This window comes from Rhyacophila brunnea, unplaced genomic scaffold (assembly GCF_057557595.1).
Source record: "Rhyacophila brunnea isolate RB1 unplaced genomic scaffold, BYU_Rbru_1.0 scaffold_6, whole genome shotgun sequence".
Taxonomy (NCBI): Eukaryota; Metazoa; Arthropoda; class Insecta; order Trichoptera; family Rhyacophilidae; genus Rhyacophila; species Rhyacophila brunnea.
The window spans coordinates 4,692,904-4,708,406 of NW_028233276.1; the positions used below are offsets into that span (position 1 = coordinate 4,692,904).

Below are 15,503 nucleotides of genomic sequence, written 5' to 3' on the forward strand. Positions count from 1 at the left end.
CATAATCTGACCGTATATATTGTGCACTTCACTACATAATTCACAGTATGTATTTCTCAAGACGCACAGACAATAATGGTCGGTCAATAAGTTTGCAAATACAATTTTAATGTTATATACGGATTGACTGAATATCAAAAATGTAACATCAACAATATACAATATACTGGCATCATTGAATTAAACTTGGTTACAGTAATTTACTATAGATATACCATCATAAATTGTCCGGTTTTCGAATTTAGAACCAAGCTCATCACAGTATAAAACATTGTATGTCAAATGTTAGCATGTGGCGCCCCTACTCAGCGGACAACTTATACTGGTGGATCTATACATACAATAAAGTTATTATTTTTTTTATAATGGTCGAGAAATAGTCAACAAAATGTTATACGCTAATTATTTATATTATATTTATTATTATTTTATTGTAGTCTTAAAAATGTAACAAAAAACATTATTATTTATCGTTTACAATGGAAAATACTGGCCAAAGTAACAGTTACTGGCTCAAGGAATGCCCTTTTATATCATAGTGTACTGTAACATTAATTATTATGGGTAAAATATATTTAACAAATATATTAATTTATGATAAGAATTGTGACATTTATTTAGTTGTGTTTTTTAAGTGAATATAACATTGTCAAAGAATGGTATAATATAATAAATAATTGATAATTATAGTGTGTTATGCGCTTACGGATCAAAAGATGAGTCATGAACGCTATCCAATAGTACTTACGACTTAAATGAGAAAACTAGCTTGAACATTTTCAAAAAGAAAAGACCTATGCCATGTTTATGAGTCAACCAGGGACGGGTAAAATTTAATAACACCCACTAACCAACCCGCCTCATACCAAACCAGGGTAACGTGAAACATCTGCAGTTGTTTAGATCTTAGATTGTGCAATTTTATTAGTCAAGGTTTTGATTGCTAAGCACCCAAGTGTGCTGCACCTAATCCATGCGTTATAAACTGCATATAAAATAAATTCAACGGCGACCAAAATTTGTATGTTCAAGGTATGTTGTAAGTAAATAATATCAATATAATAAAGTTGTAGAATCGTGATAATACTTTGTGTTGTACAGTGGATATATTTTTTTTAAATAGGTATTTAAATTAATTGATAATTAAATATTTTCCCTAAGTGATAGGCCACTGGAATGCTATTTTATTTGATTCATTGGTGTATTTTTTTTTTATATTTTCTGAAAATTTGATTGAAATTTGCTGATTTTTATCTAACTGTACCGTACCTACTTTGTCATAATAAATGTATTTTGAAATGACTCGTAGGAGCGGAGTAGAAAATGAATGAATCAATATGAAATCCTATTATTTTCTATATATATCGATACACCAGTTCAATAGGGGAACAACTCATAAAACCTTGTTCCGAGATAATGGCGTTTGAATTTTTTGCAGTAATTCTTATTTTAATTTTAAAGCCTTGATTTAGATGAAAGTGTATATTTTTTTGTATTTGATTTAGTGGAATTCATCAATGCACAATGAAATTGTACATTTTAATAACGAATTAACAAATAAATTTGATTATATAATGGAATTACTGATTAATCTTATAAAGGATTATTCGATTTTATGACACATTGAAGAAATTTGTAATTATTTTTTTTGCTGAATTATAAAGAGAAGACCTTTCTACATGAAATGGCATTCTTAACTCAAAACCTTTAAATTTTGAGTTGTTCCCCTATTGAACTGGTGTATCGATATGATACACGAATACAGTAAAATTGATCTTAGTGTAAACTAAACTAGTTCACACAGCATAGATTGACTTTAAAAGATCTTTTCCCTCAGTAGACATATCCGGACATTCCCAGAGGATGTGTTTGCATATTATGATTCACAACGGTGGACGGGTCGGTCGATCTACAAGGTCAAACTGAAAGAGTTTCGCGGCGATGTAGTCAGATCCGCTATATCCATTCAACTACTTAATGCACCCCACAGATTCTTATATTCTTGGCACGATCGCAATTTGGGAAAAATATCATTTGATCCATGAATGCATGACAAGATATAATGAATAATTATAAACAAGTTCGAAATCGCAGCAATAAAAGTATACAATACCGAAGATGAATGTTTAAAGGAAAACTGACAAAAAAAAAACAAATTAACTACAAAATAAAACAATAAAAGGCAATACTTAACTATGTTAAAACTTACGATTAGAAAAATTTACATAGAATTTTAAATATTGGTTTAATTAGCTAAAACATTGTGTTAGAATTGCACATAATAATTTCTTCTTTTAGATCAGGAACATTTTCTTACATATTTTTTTTTGTATCAACAACAAACTTTCATTAAAACTACAATGAAAAACGTTTTGTTCTTCAGGCACTTTTTGTCTACGATAATAATTAGAATAATTACATTATTGAATCGTGGTACAGTCCCACCAACTCGAAATATTAGATCTAGTGAAATAATATATGGAAATAAAATTATTATATATATTTATTTATCCGTCACCAACCTCTTCCTTAATTATTATGGAAAAATTTTACTACGTTTCTAGTACTCTAATATTGCAACTAACGTTTGACTAAAAATATTCGACAGACGACTTACGACAAGGTACAGGCTTACTACAAAGGTATCGTAAAGGGAAAAAAAAACACGATAGCATCACTTACATACAGATACTTCATATCGCAAGAACGGAATTTTATGAACACTAAAAATTATTGAATTCCTAATTTAGTCACAGTTCATAATTCATTCACTGTTACACACACATTCACAATTAATAAACTATCTGAATATAATATTGGTAATTTGGTTACTATTTTTTGTCTCTAATGTATTTATAAAAAAATATCTACATGCTACGTATTTAAAAAAAACCAATGTAGTTTACAACTTGTGGCCCATATACCGTAATAAATAATACATAGGTCACAAGAAGTCATTTATGACCGGTGCGGTACGTATTCATTTATTGTTACAATTATTACTAATTCGGTTAATTTTTATAGTTGATAAACCAACGAGGTTTTGAACAATATAGAGAAATAAATAATCGTGTTAGGGAGTTCACGGGTATATGTTTGTGATCTTGAAGTTATACATACAGAAAATGTAATAAACATACATTTTAAATCTTTATCATAATATTAGATAGATGATTCTAGAGACAACGAGAAAAATAATTTCATGTTGACTGCCAAACATAACTTGAGGCGTGACTTTGATGCCAGTGTCGCCATTTGAGTATCGCGAGCGTGTGTCTGGAAACACATCTGTGAAATGTTGTATCGGAAATATATGACCGTATATTAAAGACAGTCCAACCTCTGGGTCGTATAGTACTGACGTAATATTCATGTCTAAATAAAACACAGTTCTTGTCGGTTTACACTTTACAGGAAGCCAGCAGCAAACGAATTTCGAAAATAGCCGATATGTTGGATTATTTGTTAGGTTAGGTTTTCATTATTGAATTCATGAATTTTGCCAAAATCAGCTGCGAAAATTGAATTAATGTTCATATTGAATCTAATATAATTGGTACACGGTCCTCTCTTTCCGATAGAAAGCTCACGGCGAACCGTTTTATGTACAATTTACATGTAACCTCGCGAGCGATATTAGTTTTCAAAACTGTCACACCCGCAAGTTATAGCCGTCGGTCTCTAATAAATAATGCATCCCTTCAAAATAGATCATTCCTTTTCATTCTATATGGTGAGATCTGGAATTATTCAATCATTGAAGATTTGTTTTGATTGAGATTATCATATCGTCAGTCCCTATTAAAAAAGTCGGATCTGCAAAATGCTATTTTTCAGTACGAGCAATCAAAGATGTTTCATCAAATATCCTTTGTGACCTATTGCTTGCCATAATGAATAAAAATACGGGTTATAGAAACTTTTCTAAACTTTTATAAAAACATCCGTCTGTCCGGTGAACATAGCAGCAACTGTCAGATCCGATGCATCTTGCTCACCCACGCCCAGCCAACAATGTCGGTTGGTAAGAACCGACATTGTTATTCGGACACTCTCGGTAGATCCGTCATTTTTAACTTGAATATCTCGAAATTTTTCAAACAAACAAAAAAAACTGTGATTGTGGTATAAATGTTTAGTGTTTAAATAACTTTTACGTAATAATCCGAAAATGACAAATTTCAGATCTGACTTTTTTAATAGGGACCGACGATATAACACTGCGCCCGAACTATCGTTTCCTGGAAAAAAATTGCCTATAATAAATAATACATAACCCCAAATACAAATAAAACAAAACTTAAAACTATATAGTAACATTCTTTTCAGTAAAAATAACCTTAGATGTACATACATACAATAGTGTTTCATTATCATACATTAATACTAAAATGTAATATTTTATATAATGCACCATCAGAAATCCCAAACCTAATAATTTATTCAATCAATAATATTACTACTAAATAGGTACATACATTAATAAAAGAAATATTGTCCAAATTGGTGGACACAAGAGAGATAACTAAAAGAATCATTTTGAGTTTTAATATCTAACATAAATAAACAGAAGAGTATATAGTATAATATCAATCGTGTAAAACCATTTCATCACACACAAGGAGTTTCAACATAGAACCATATGATTTTCTGTCTCCCGACCTTAGAATTGTATTGAATAGGTAGAGGGTTGGGTGGTTAGGACATTGTGCGTTGTCAGGCTCAAAAGAGATTACCATGAGACTGGTATTCAATATTTAATCTGTGAAGTGGTGTGCATCATTATTATGAAAACATAAGGGATATATCCGTGTATGGTGTGAATATGTTGATAAGTCTAAAATCATCAATTCTCAGGGCGGCTATTTGTAAAGCTGGTATTCTGTGATAAATCAGATTATATCGCACACTGAGATCTATAGGGTCATAACTGCAAAAACCCAAAAATGACTTATGAATGCAGTTCGATAGAAAAAAATAATCTTTTTTTTAATGCTATACGGCATTAACTGGTACTTGGAAGCAGTGGCCTCCTACACAACTGTGTCCATGGTTATTTTATATTTAAAATTTTAATTTAGAGCTATATAGAGGCATTATCTTACATGAGGCACCTTTGCCTAAAAAATATTTCATCTTTGGTACGATATTTATTGTGCTAGACCGCCGTATTTTTCAGCAGTCTACTGCAATTGATTAAATTGGAGTTAATTATTTAACATTCAAACTCAAATTACTCAAGATCATGTTATTTGCAGTTACGACCCTATAGATCTCAGTGTGCGATATGTTCTTGGATGACCAAACAAACCAACCTCAACCAACTCAACCAAAATTTAAAAATATTCCTGATTTACCACAGAATACCAACCTAACAAATAGCTGCCCTGAGAACTGATGTTTTTAGACTAAATTTATCCACATATTCACGCCATACATGGATATTATGTCTAAAATCAAATCACTACCTTTCAGAAGATTTGAGTTTTGGACAACTTTGTACATACCTATACCTACCTATATGTAAATTTCTATATAGATTATTGCCAAAATTTACTTACTCCATTGCATTGCCAACGCAGCATTAATTCAACTTGTCCCTTATCTCCTGTATGAATCAGCGGCGAAGGGTGGAGGTAGAATGTGGAGGTCTGACATAAATAGTATAAGTACACTAAACTTTGTCAGTCATACTTTTATTGAACTAAGAATACAAATTGCAGACGGTATTGTTTAACTTTTAAAATTCAATTAAACCCTGCCTAAACGAAATTATATTAATAGATATTATGTATTTTGATAAACAATATTTTTAAGCTATTAGGAGGGTTTAATTGAATTTAAAAAATTAACCAACACCATCTGCAATTTATTTTCATAGTACAACTGACTAGTGTGCATTTTTTTATCGGATCTCCACAGCCTATCTCCGCCCATCGTTGATATTATCATTATTGACTATGGACATGCGATACAAATATCTCTCATAGGTTTCCATAATAATTCTAGAGCGTATAAATTTTGATCAAGTGGAAAACGCGTATAATTTAACATTCTGAAGTCAAAGGGGACGGATAAAAATATGGTTTCATCATAAATATGCATCAAAGACAATTTGAAATACAGTTTAGCCAATGTTCAAATTCAATAATATTTGAGATTGAAAGCTAATCTATCACAGTACAATATAACATTATTTCAAAAAGTGACGCTCTAGACATAAATTTACCAGTGACACACGAAATATTAAATTTAATTATATAGTAAAAAATGGAAATTTTACATTTCAAATACGCCAATGGACCATGGGATTATTGAAGCATATTGCAAAACATTAGCATCTATACAATGCTTAAATTATTACAGAAATACAGCCTTTATGCACGAAGTAAAGTTACGCACAGGTGTATGTTGCTGCTTCAATATTATAAGGTTGTATATAGCAATTATCATGTTTTTTTATGAGTGTAACACTCCTCCTCCTACCCGTCTTTCACTACATAATATGCACTAATGCAATGTTTAAGTTCCATTATATGGAAAAGTAGATTGAAAACACTCATTATTCTGCTTACATTTTATCCGGAAATTGTCCATGAGAAATCTATTAACGAAGGATCATTAATAAAAAAAGTTATTTTTTTAGGACATTGTATGGAGACCCAAAGTAAAAACACTTTTTTTATACAATGTTTTAGAGATTATGTCAAAACAATCCAATAAATTTAGATAATATGAGAGAAAATGTAGTTTAAAACTTGGGTTCTCATTTCACTAAAACCAAAATCACTGTCTTTTTACTTAGCAGGGCAGAATACCTGACCGCCTCTAAATTTACAATAGAATGCATTGTCACCTCATTAGCACTTGTACTGAATTTTTAAGACTCTGAGTATACGGAAAGTAAGCTAAAATTGTGCGGAAAAATGTGACAAAAATATTTTAACATAAAACCGTTCCAGATTTTAATTTATTTGTTTATTATAGAGTAGATAATGTATATGTCACCACAATACCGCTATGTATTGTGATACATACTTCGGCAAATAATATATCCATATGGAGATGTGACATTTTATTATTGCTGAAAAAAGCAACATACAAACTTATAATATTGGACATATACGAGGGTGGGTCAATAAGTCCTTAGAAAAGCCGACAGGTGGCGCGACTAGTACTGTAAGCGGTTTGTTTTCATGCAGCGGCACTACCGATTCAGTATGCTGCGAAGTTTCAATCAGATTGGTCGGGTTGTTGTTTTTTATTTTCGTACATTTAAAAAAAAAATTGCTTGTTTACAAAAATGGAGAAAATTGAGTTTAGAGCTGTTATTAAACATTTTAATATAAAAGGGTTAACAGCAAAGGAAATAAAAAATGAGTTGGATTTAGTTCACGGCATATCTGCTCCTTCACTTGCAACTATTTATAACTAGTTAAATGAATTTAAACGTGGTCGTACATCAACAAAGGATGAACCACGCTCAGGACGTCCTGTAGAGGTGACTACACCAGAAATGATCAATAAAATCCACGATATGGTGTTAAGTGACCGAAGATTAAAGTTGAGTGAGATAATTGAGGTTACAGGGATCTCAAAAGGTAGCGTCATTTCTATTTTACATGACAAATTGGGCATGAAAAAAGTTTCTGCAAGATGGGTGCCGCGTTTGCTCACAGTCGACAATAAACGCAATAGGGTGGTGGCCTCTAAAGCCCTGTTGTCGCTCATGCAACGCAATCCGGATGAATTTTTTCATCGTTTTGTGACTGTAGATGAAACATGGATACACCACTATACTCCCGAGACGAAAGAACAGTCAAAGCAGTGGATTGCGAAGACAAACCATGTCCAAAGAAGGCGAAAACCGTAAAATCAGCTGGTAAGGTTATGGCTACTGTATTTTGGGATGCACGTGGAATTATTTTCGTTGACTATTTGAAAAAAAGGAAAAACAATAACAGGGGATTATTATGCATCTTTATTGGACCAGCTAAAAAACGAAATTGAAGAAAAACGGCCTCATTTAAACAGGAAAAAAATCCTCTTTCATCAGGACAATGCCCGTGTTCACACATGTTTACGATCAATGGCTAAAATTGAAGAATTGAAGTTCGAATTGGTCGACCACCCACCGTATTCGCCAGATTTAGCCCCCAGTGACTTTTTCCTTTTCCCAAACTTAAAAAAATGGCTAAGTGGACAACGTTTTTTTTCAAATGAAGAAGTCATCGATCGGACGAATGCTTATTTTGAGGACCTTCCGAAAACTTATTTTTCTGACGGTTTAAAAAAAATTGAGAAACGTCTAACCAAGTGTATTGAGCTCCAAGGAGATTATGTTGAGAAATAAAAAAAAAATACAAAAATAAAAACTGTTTTAATGCTTTTTTCTAAGGAATTATTGACCCACCCTCGTATTATAAAATTAATTTGTGGGAACAATGCTGAAATCATATCTCATTTTATAAAATAAGAACTATTTACATAACTGACCATTAAAGTAATACATTATAAATATCAAGATCAACTTGGAAGACGTAATATAAAAAAAATATTACTTATTGCAGTTGTTATCACTAAGGTTATTTATTATTTTGTTGTAATATTTTTACTAAACAAACAATGTTTCTATATAAAAAAAAAAAAAATTGTAAAAATACTAGACCGTGGATACTGGCACATGTCATTTATTACCTAGTTATAATTTATAGCGTACATAAAATAAAAACCGGTAAATAACAACATCCAAAAAAACTATTGAGACAAATACGGAAAAACATAGTAATAATATGTCACTTTCCTATCAAAATGTCAAATTCATCGATGAAGACGATACAATATTGGAAAAATATATAACGTATAATAAAATACTGGCTCCTTACTATTAGGTGTACAGCACATACTACAATAATAGTGTATTTTTATCATAAATAAAAAAAATATTGCGATAATAGGTTTCTCAAACAAATAATTGTATTATTCGAAAACCATTTTCAACTATTTAGTGAATAACTGTAGAATTTATAGGCTGTAACATACTGGCATTCACAATTAGGTGGGTACCTATGTAGGGATTGCAATACCAAATGAAAATACCAATACCGGTATTCGTAAAATAATTGGAAAAAACAGTATTATCTACCAATAAATATTGTGTATACCTATGTGAAAATTTCTTTAAAATATTAATATTTTATAGTTCGTGTCATTGATGGTGACCAAAGACGATGAAGAGTGACGGAAGTAAACCAGACATCTTACTTATTGTTTCCACTTTTGACCGGTTTTGAAATACCGGTCAAAAACGGAGATAAAATGTAATTAACATAAAAGGATTAACAGTACTGTGAATTTTTTGTCGGGTTACGCAATGTCTGGTTTAATACACTTAATAAGATTTTATCAATTGTAAATACAAAACAATGTTGTATGTCACAAAATTAATCACATATTATTTTGGGGAGAAAGAAATTAATTTTCAATTAGAAAAAACTCTAGGTATTGCAATATTGTTTGTTTTCTGACATAAAATTTTTCTGTGCAAATATAATTTATATACCAACATTACGTAATATTAAAATAAAAACAATTACTTTCCTTGACATACGACATGTAGTATCAAAGACACAAACAATAAGTCCAAAAATGGACATTGTTTCAAAAAAGCATGCTTAGAGTAATACAACATTCAAAAGAGAATAGATCAAAAAGTCTGTACAAAAGACTTATAATAATAATTACTTAGTATTACTACAATAAAAATACTGGCTCATTTTCAGCGTCTTTCACATATTATAATTTAGTCTAAGGTGGTTTGCACAAAGATTGAAAGCTACATGCAATTTTATTGCCAATTTGGAATTTTTTAGCTGTCGCTAGGATAGTTCAATTGCCATTCGATCGTATGTCACGAATTATTATCAAGCTAATAATATCTTAAATGAAAGAGTACTGTTTCACTTTCAATAACCCTTTTCTTATATTTTTTGCTATGGAATATTACGTATATGTGAGTTGCGTTTAATTATAGCTAGAAGATAATATTGTAATGTCTGAGCGGACAATGTTGCAGTCAATCTCTGTGCAAGTTATAATATGAAAAGTGTCCAACACGTGGCAGACCGACATTCAAAGGCAAGAGGTTACGAAAATGGATTGGATTCAGTGTCGCTTCATGTGGAGTCCGAGGTGGTCGCTCCTGGAGAAGCTCCTCTGGCAGAGGGCGCATGAGAAGGGGCGCTGGCCGGTGTGTTTCCTCGTGTGTCGAGTCAGCTCGTCGGAGCGGGCGAACCTCCAAGCGCACCCCTCCCACAGACACAAGTACGGCTTTTCACCTGCAACAAGAGAACAAAGTTGAATATCACAATATATAGACCAGCAATTCTTTGGCTATCTTTCCCATTTTTCGAAAGTATGTCGTTACTCACATATCGTTCAAGCAAACATAAGTTACGATTACATACAAATCACTTTGTGCGATTCTTGGCAATCGGCTTGCAGGATTAAGTACGTGAAAAATAAAATGACACCAAATTGAGAGAGTTGATTAGATTATAGTATGTATTAAAGTATGCACGAATTGTCTCATACAAATGTTATCAATTTCCATTTTCTTAACGTCAGATGTTCATCTTATAAATACATGCTGTGCCCACCTACATTGAAATAAGGGAGATTCTTATAGATTTTTATCAGCACATCTATTCTATACACAAGACTGCTTTCTGCCGCTACGGCAGTTATCTAGGATAGGTTTGTATCAAAGTATTATTGTTACAATAAGTGCTATGTTTTAACAGCACCTCTTTTGGCAGTGGTAAAATATAGAGCGAGATAGACAGTTTTGATTGTTTAGAGGGCTAACTAATTGTAATTGTTAGAATAAGTGCTAATACTTCGATACAAACCTACCCTAGATAGCAGCCGAAAGCAGTTTTGTGTATAGAATAGATGCGCTGATGTATATAACCTCTACTGGAAAAGGTACTAAATTTCTGTTCAGATTTGTATCGAATGGTGTATCCTGTAGATATATTAATGACGCGTAGGTATCTATTATAGTTCGAAAATTCTCATACTTAAATTATTTCCATCGATCAAGATAAACATTAAATAATCGCTTAGTATCAAGACTTCGCGAGAGAACCTATATATCGCATTGGTGAGGGGTCCAGGGTTCGGATTCTAACTTCATAAATCCGATATGTAAATCTAATATGAACCCTACTTAGTAAATAATTAACAGTAAATATCATGGCAACTTCGCTTTTGCCGATCGGAAGTGCTGCCATTTTTTAAATGTCAATATTTAAAATATTGTTTTAATTGACATACAAGTGTAAAACTATGAATACTGCACAAAATAAATTGAACAATTACAAATTAATATAATATAGTTAATATAAGCATTGATTTAATTAATTAAATGGTTTATCAGTGTTTTATTTGAATAAATCCCCTTAGTTTTCCTAGCATTTGTTATCTATTGCAATACTGTGTAAGTTGACGCACACATATAAAATATTTGAAAATAGTTTGAATAATATCATTGGACATTTTTATTATCAATTGCTACTCTTTCGTGTTTGCGTATACAATCGGTAGGTACTCAAAACCAGAGTTTGTGATTTCTAGATGTTTTTCAGCTGGCGACCACTGACTCCCAGAGACGTTTGTGGCCCCTGTGAAGCAATAGAGTCTGACGCAGAATGCATCAACAAGATTTGGAACAATCTGTGGAGTGCTGAATCGCCCACCCCCTTTGGAACTCTCTAAGATATCTGCGTAAGCTTTACTTTTGAATATCCCCTGAACGACTGACGTTTCCGATTGCACGGCACCGAGATAAAATCGGCTGTGAAAAGGCTCAAGAACGGAAAGATACCGGGAAGAGACAGCATACATCCTGAATTCCTAAAGTACAGCTTGGGCCCAATCCTGCACTCTATGTTTCATCTGATGACAAAGGTATGGGAAAAATAGCGGTGTCCAAGGGAATGGGTGAACGATGAAACCATCACGCTTCACAAAAAAGTTGCCCATCAAAGTTTCGAAGTTGATCCGGATTCTGGGACCACAGAGCTTCTAGTCGATTCGTTCACGTTTTGGAGACTTCGCCTGGCGACTGAGTTTTCCCCGGATACTTCCAATGAGTAAACTCGTGGTCACTATGGATATTGGCGTCTCTGTAAGTGCGCTTGTCGAGAAGTTCCTTTCGGTGCTTCAAGCTGTACAAGAAGTGGTCAATCTGCGTCCTAGTGCGTCCATCAGGAGATGTCCATGTGTATTTGTGGGGAAAAGTGGTGCATCCGATGGTGAGCTCATTCAGGGTGGCAAATTCTACGAGCCGCTCACCATTGTCGTTGGGGTCATCGAGGCCGTTCGACGAGCACCTGCTCCGCTCCTACTCCAGCATAATATTCCCCCGTTACAATCACGCGGTCTCTTCGGGGGATGGCGGAGCTGCCGCGTGGAGGGAATCGTAAAAGGCGTCCTTTGTCTGCGCATCGGCATCCTCAGTGAGGGTGTAGTACTGAAAGACAGGCAAGCAGCTACCGGACGTCTTGAAGGAGGCACGTATCAGTCTCTCCAAGATCGGTTCCCATTTCACAAGGCTTCCTTTCCGGGGTAGACATGGTGCGAACATTATATGTACCAATGCGCATGGTCGAGTTGTTATTGTGGATTACTCTACCGGTTTCGTTGTCCATATTCTGCTGGGTCATCGGTTAACAGGGCCGGTTGTCGTCCGAGGCTGCTGTGATCGTGTTATATTAATCGGTTGTTTCAGGGAAGTTTCAAAGAATTAACAGGAGCTGGTTTACTCTACTGGGTGTGGTATAACAGGCTATATATCTCAAGTGTGGAAAAACATGGGTTAAACTTAAACACGTTGTAAAGAATATGCTATTTTCAATATTTAATAATGCGTATTTTAGTTTGTCACGTTAATGTAACGAGCTTTCAATCTATAGGACTGTTCTCAAACGGGGTTTTTTTTACTTGGGTTTTATGGCGGTCAGGCCATAAACTACCCTGCTTCAGAACTTTGGTCCATGGCGATGGCTTTTACATTTTTATTTATTAATCTGTACTGTGGGTTGTATTTAAGGCTTGAGCCACGAGGGCTCTGAAGGTCGGCTCGTCTAGATTTTTCTGTCAGGGATTCCTTTCCCTTAGCCAAGAGGCCAGTTTTATGACACCGGTCTCTCGCTCTTCGCCCCATGCTGTTAGCTACAGCTTACGCTGCATTGCTCGGAGGTCGCCGCGGGGAGGCCAGCAGATGGCAGACGTGCTGCCAGTTTGACATTTCCCGAGATGAATTCTCGAGAAATATATTTTTCTAACTCATCTGGCCCACATTTTCTGCCGGCCGAATCCGTTTGACATCAAATTCGAGATTTTTTTTAACTCATAGCTGTGGGACCGAATTTTTTTTCATCGACGAATTTAGAAATTTCGTTACGGTTCAAAGTCGAGAATTACGGAATACCACGGTACTAGTGTTATTTTGAATCGATGTTTTAAAGCTGTTCGTCGAATCCTTTCCACTGCCACCGTTAGTATACAACAATACATCTGTGCGTCGTGTTTATCGTCTGTTTCGCTCAGCCAGGAGATGTCTGGTGCCGTGAATGACAGACATAATATTATGAAGCGAAGAACTTTCATCTTTTTGGCGATTTCATGAACCGGAACGGCGCTCCGACATTTTCAGCCCTGCAGATAAGCCTATGCGTGAAAAGAAATTCAAACCCACTGAGCATATTGCGACCCCGATGTGAGTCCTGAATGCCTTTCCTCCGAACATTTCTGTTACTCACCAAAACCATTGAACTTATTTCTTAATAATTACAAGATAAAAAGAACTTTTTATAAACTACATTTTAAAATTTTCTGTTGAATCATATAAACTTGACTTAACTAGCTTAAACGATCAAAAAAATTTGTACTTGATAGAAATAATAATGAATTTTGACATGTCATATTGATTTCGATAGTAACGCACGTATATATTAATAATTTAGTTGCTAGGACCCCAGACCCCTAGCAACCAATAACGGTGTCGAAATAACTTTTCATACAAAACACAATTAACTGAAAATGAATTCAATTCTACTTAAAGATGGCTAAAAGTATTTAAAAATGCACTGGCATCATGGCATTGACATATTCTAAAAGTTTCGAATGTCTAGCTAGTCGGGAAGTTAGTTACAAATCGATTGCAAGATTTGTACCGTACAAATAAGAACACGAGCTAAGAAAAACGTTGTAATAATAATAAAATGAGATTTTGTATCGGTCTACAAACTGCCGCCATACGATTTAATCGGAAAAAGTTGAAAACAACCCAAGTATACATAATAATTCTAAATTACTAAATTTATCGTTATTACAATTTACCCATTAGCATAGTTTTCGAGATTCGCCGCGGTATTCGTAATATTATCTCGTGGATTTCTTTGGCATAATATAATATAACGCAACGCTGGGTTGGACCTTTATTAGATTTTCGAAGCATAAAAAACCAGCTTATTATTTAAATTAAATTATTGCCTCAGTTATCATAAGCCGCCGTATTCGCAGGCGCGTATTCAGGTGCGGCAGACACACCGCAATTTTCAGGGCGGGCCCGAGGTGCCAAGATTTAGGGGGCGAAATAGGACTGTGAAATAGTATGTATACCTATTTGGAAACAATAATTATTTTGTTTATTTATTTACATCGTACTTTTTGTGGTCAGCAAAACATGTCAACTGTTATTCGATGAAAATATTCATCAGAAGCACCGCCGCCAGGCTCCAGGGTTTTTACAAGGCGGTTTCAGAGAAAACAAATGCAAACTATAAACATACCACATAAGTGTGGAGTTCTTTAGTTTTGACAGACAATATGACATAGCTAAAGCGATGCCGATCGAGAAAAAACGATGCAATAGACTTCATTCAAAACCAGTCCGAAATAATAACGGTAACAATAATTAAATTTAAATGTAATTCGTGCGCCGTAGAAGACATCGCAATCTGCGCAATTTCAAGGTTAAGTTGTTTCACTATTATATTAGGTAATACAAGATGCGGGCAGACCAACGAAGTTTGACTTTTTCGCTGCAAAATTGTACATTGCCCACCGTTAGGTTGGACTCACCTGCATCATAGCGATATAAAATATCATACGCTGAAAACACCTTAATATTAATCAGTCGACACCTAATTTTCTGTACCTATACCTGTAATACTGATAGACCAACCGGCCGGAATGCTTTACCAATTATCAGACATTGTGTATGCAGAAATTCTAAGTAAATTTATCTAAGTGTCTTTTCTATAATATGGTAAATCAATGGGGCGGACGAATGATTTCCAATAAGGTATTTTCTCAGCCCATACATTTTTTTTAAATTAGCACCAACATGAGTAGTAAAGGCGTGACAAAGTCCTTAAAGAAACCTCCATAGTAAAGCGAGAGGAATCCATAAAGATGTTTAAAGCCAAACACAT

General features: G+C 34.1%; 2 protein-coding genes across 3 annotated transcripts in view; both read right to left on the reverse strand.

Moving 5' to 3' along the window:
• The window catches only part of LOC147065120 (uncharacterized), a 578,962-nt gene extending 570,542 nt beyond the window's left edge, over positions 1-8,420 (reverse strand). The window contains exon 1 of the mRNA XM_085956776.1: positions 7,121-8,420. The gene's annotated coding sequence lies outside the window, so the exon portion shown is untranslated. The remainder of the gene's footprint in view (positions 1-7,120) is intronic.
• Positions 8,421-9,991: 1,571 nt separating this feature from the next.
• The window catches only part of LOC147065133 (uncharacterized), a 97,442-nt gene continuing 91,930 nt past the window's right edge, over positions 9,992-15,503 (reverse strand). For both annotated transcript variants that reach the window (XM_085956712.1, XM_085956713.1), the window contains exon 8: positions 9,992-10,337. In XM_085956712.1, coding sequence (XP_085812838.1) covers positions 10,165-10,337 — 173 coding nt within the window. In that variant the 3' untranslated portion in view covers positions 9,992-10,164. The remainder of the gene's footprint in view (positions 10,338-15,503) is intronic.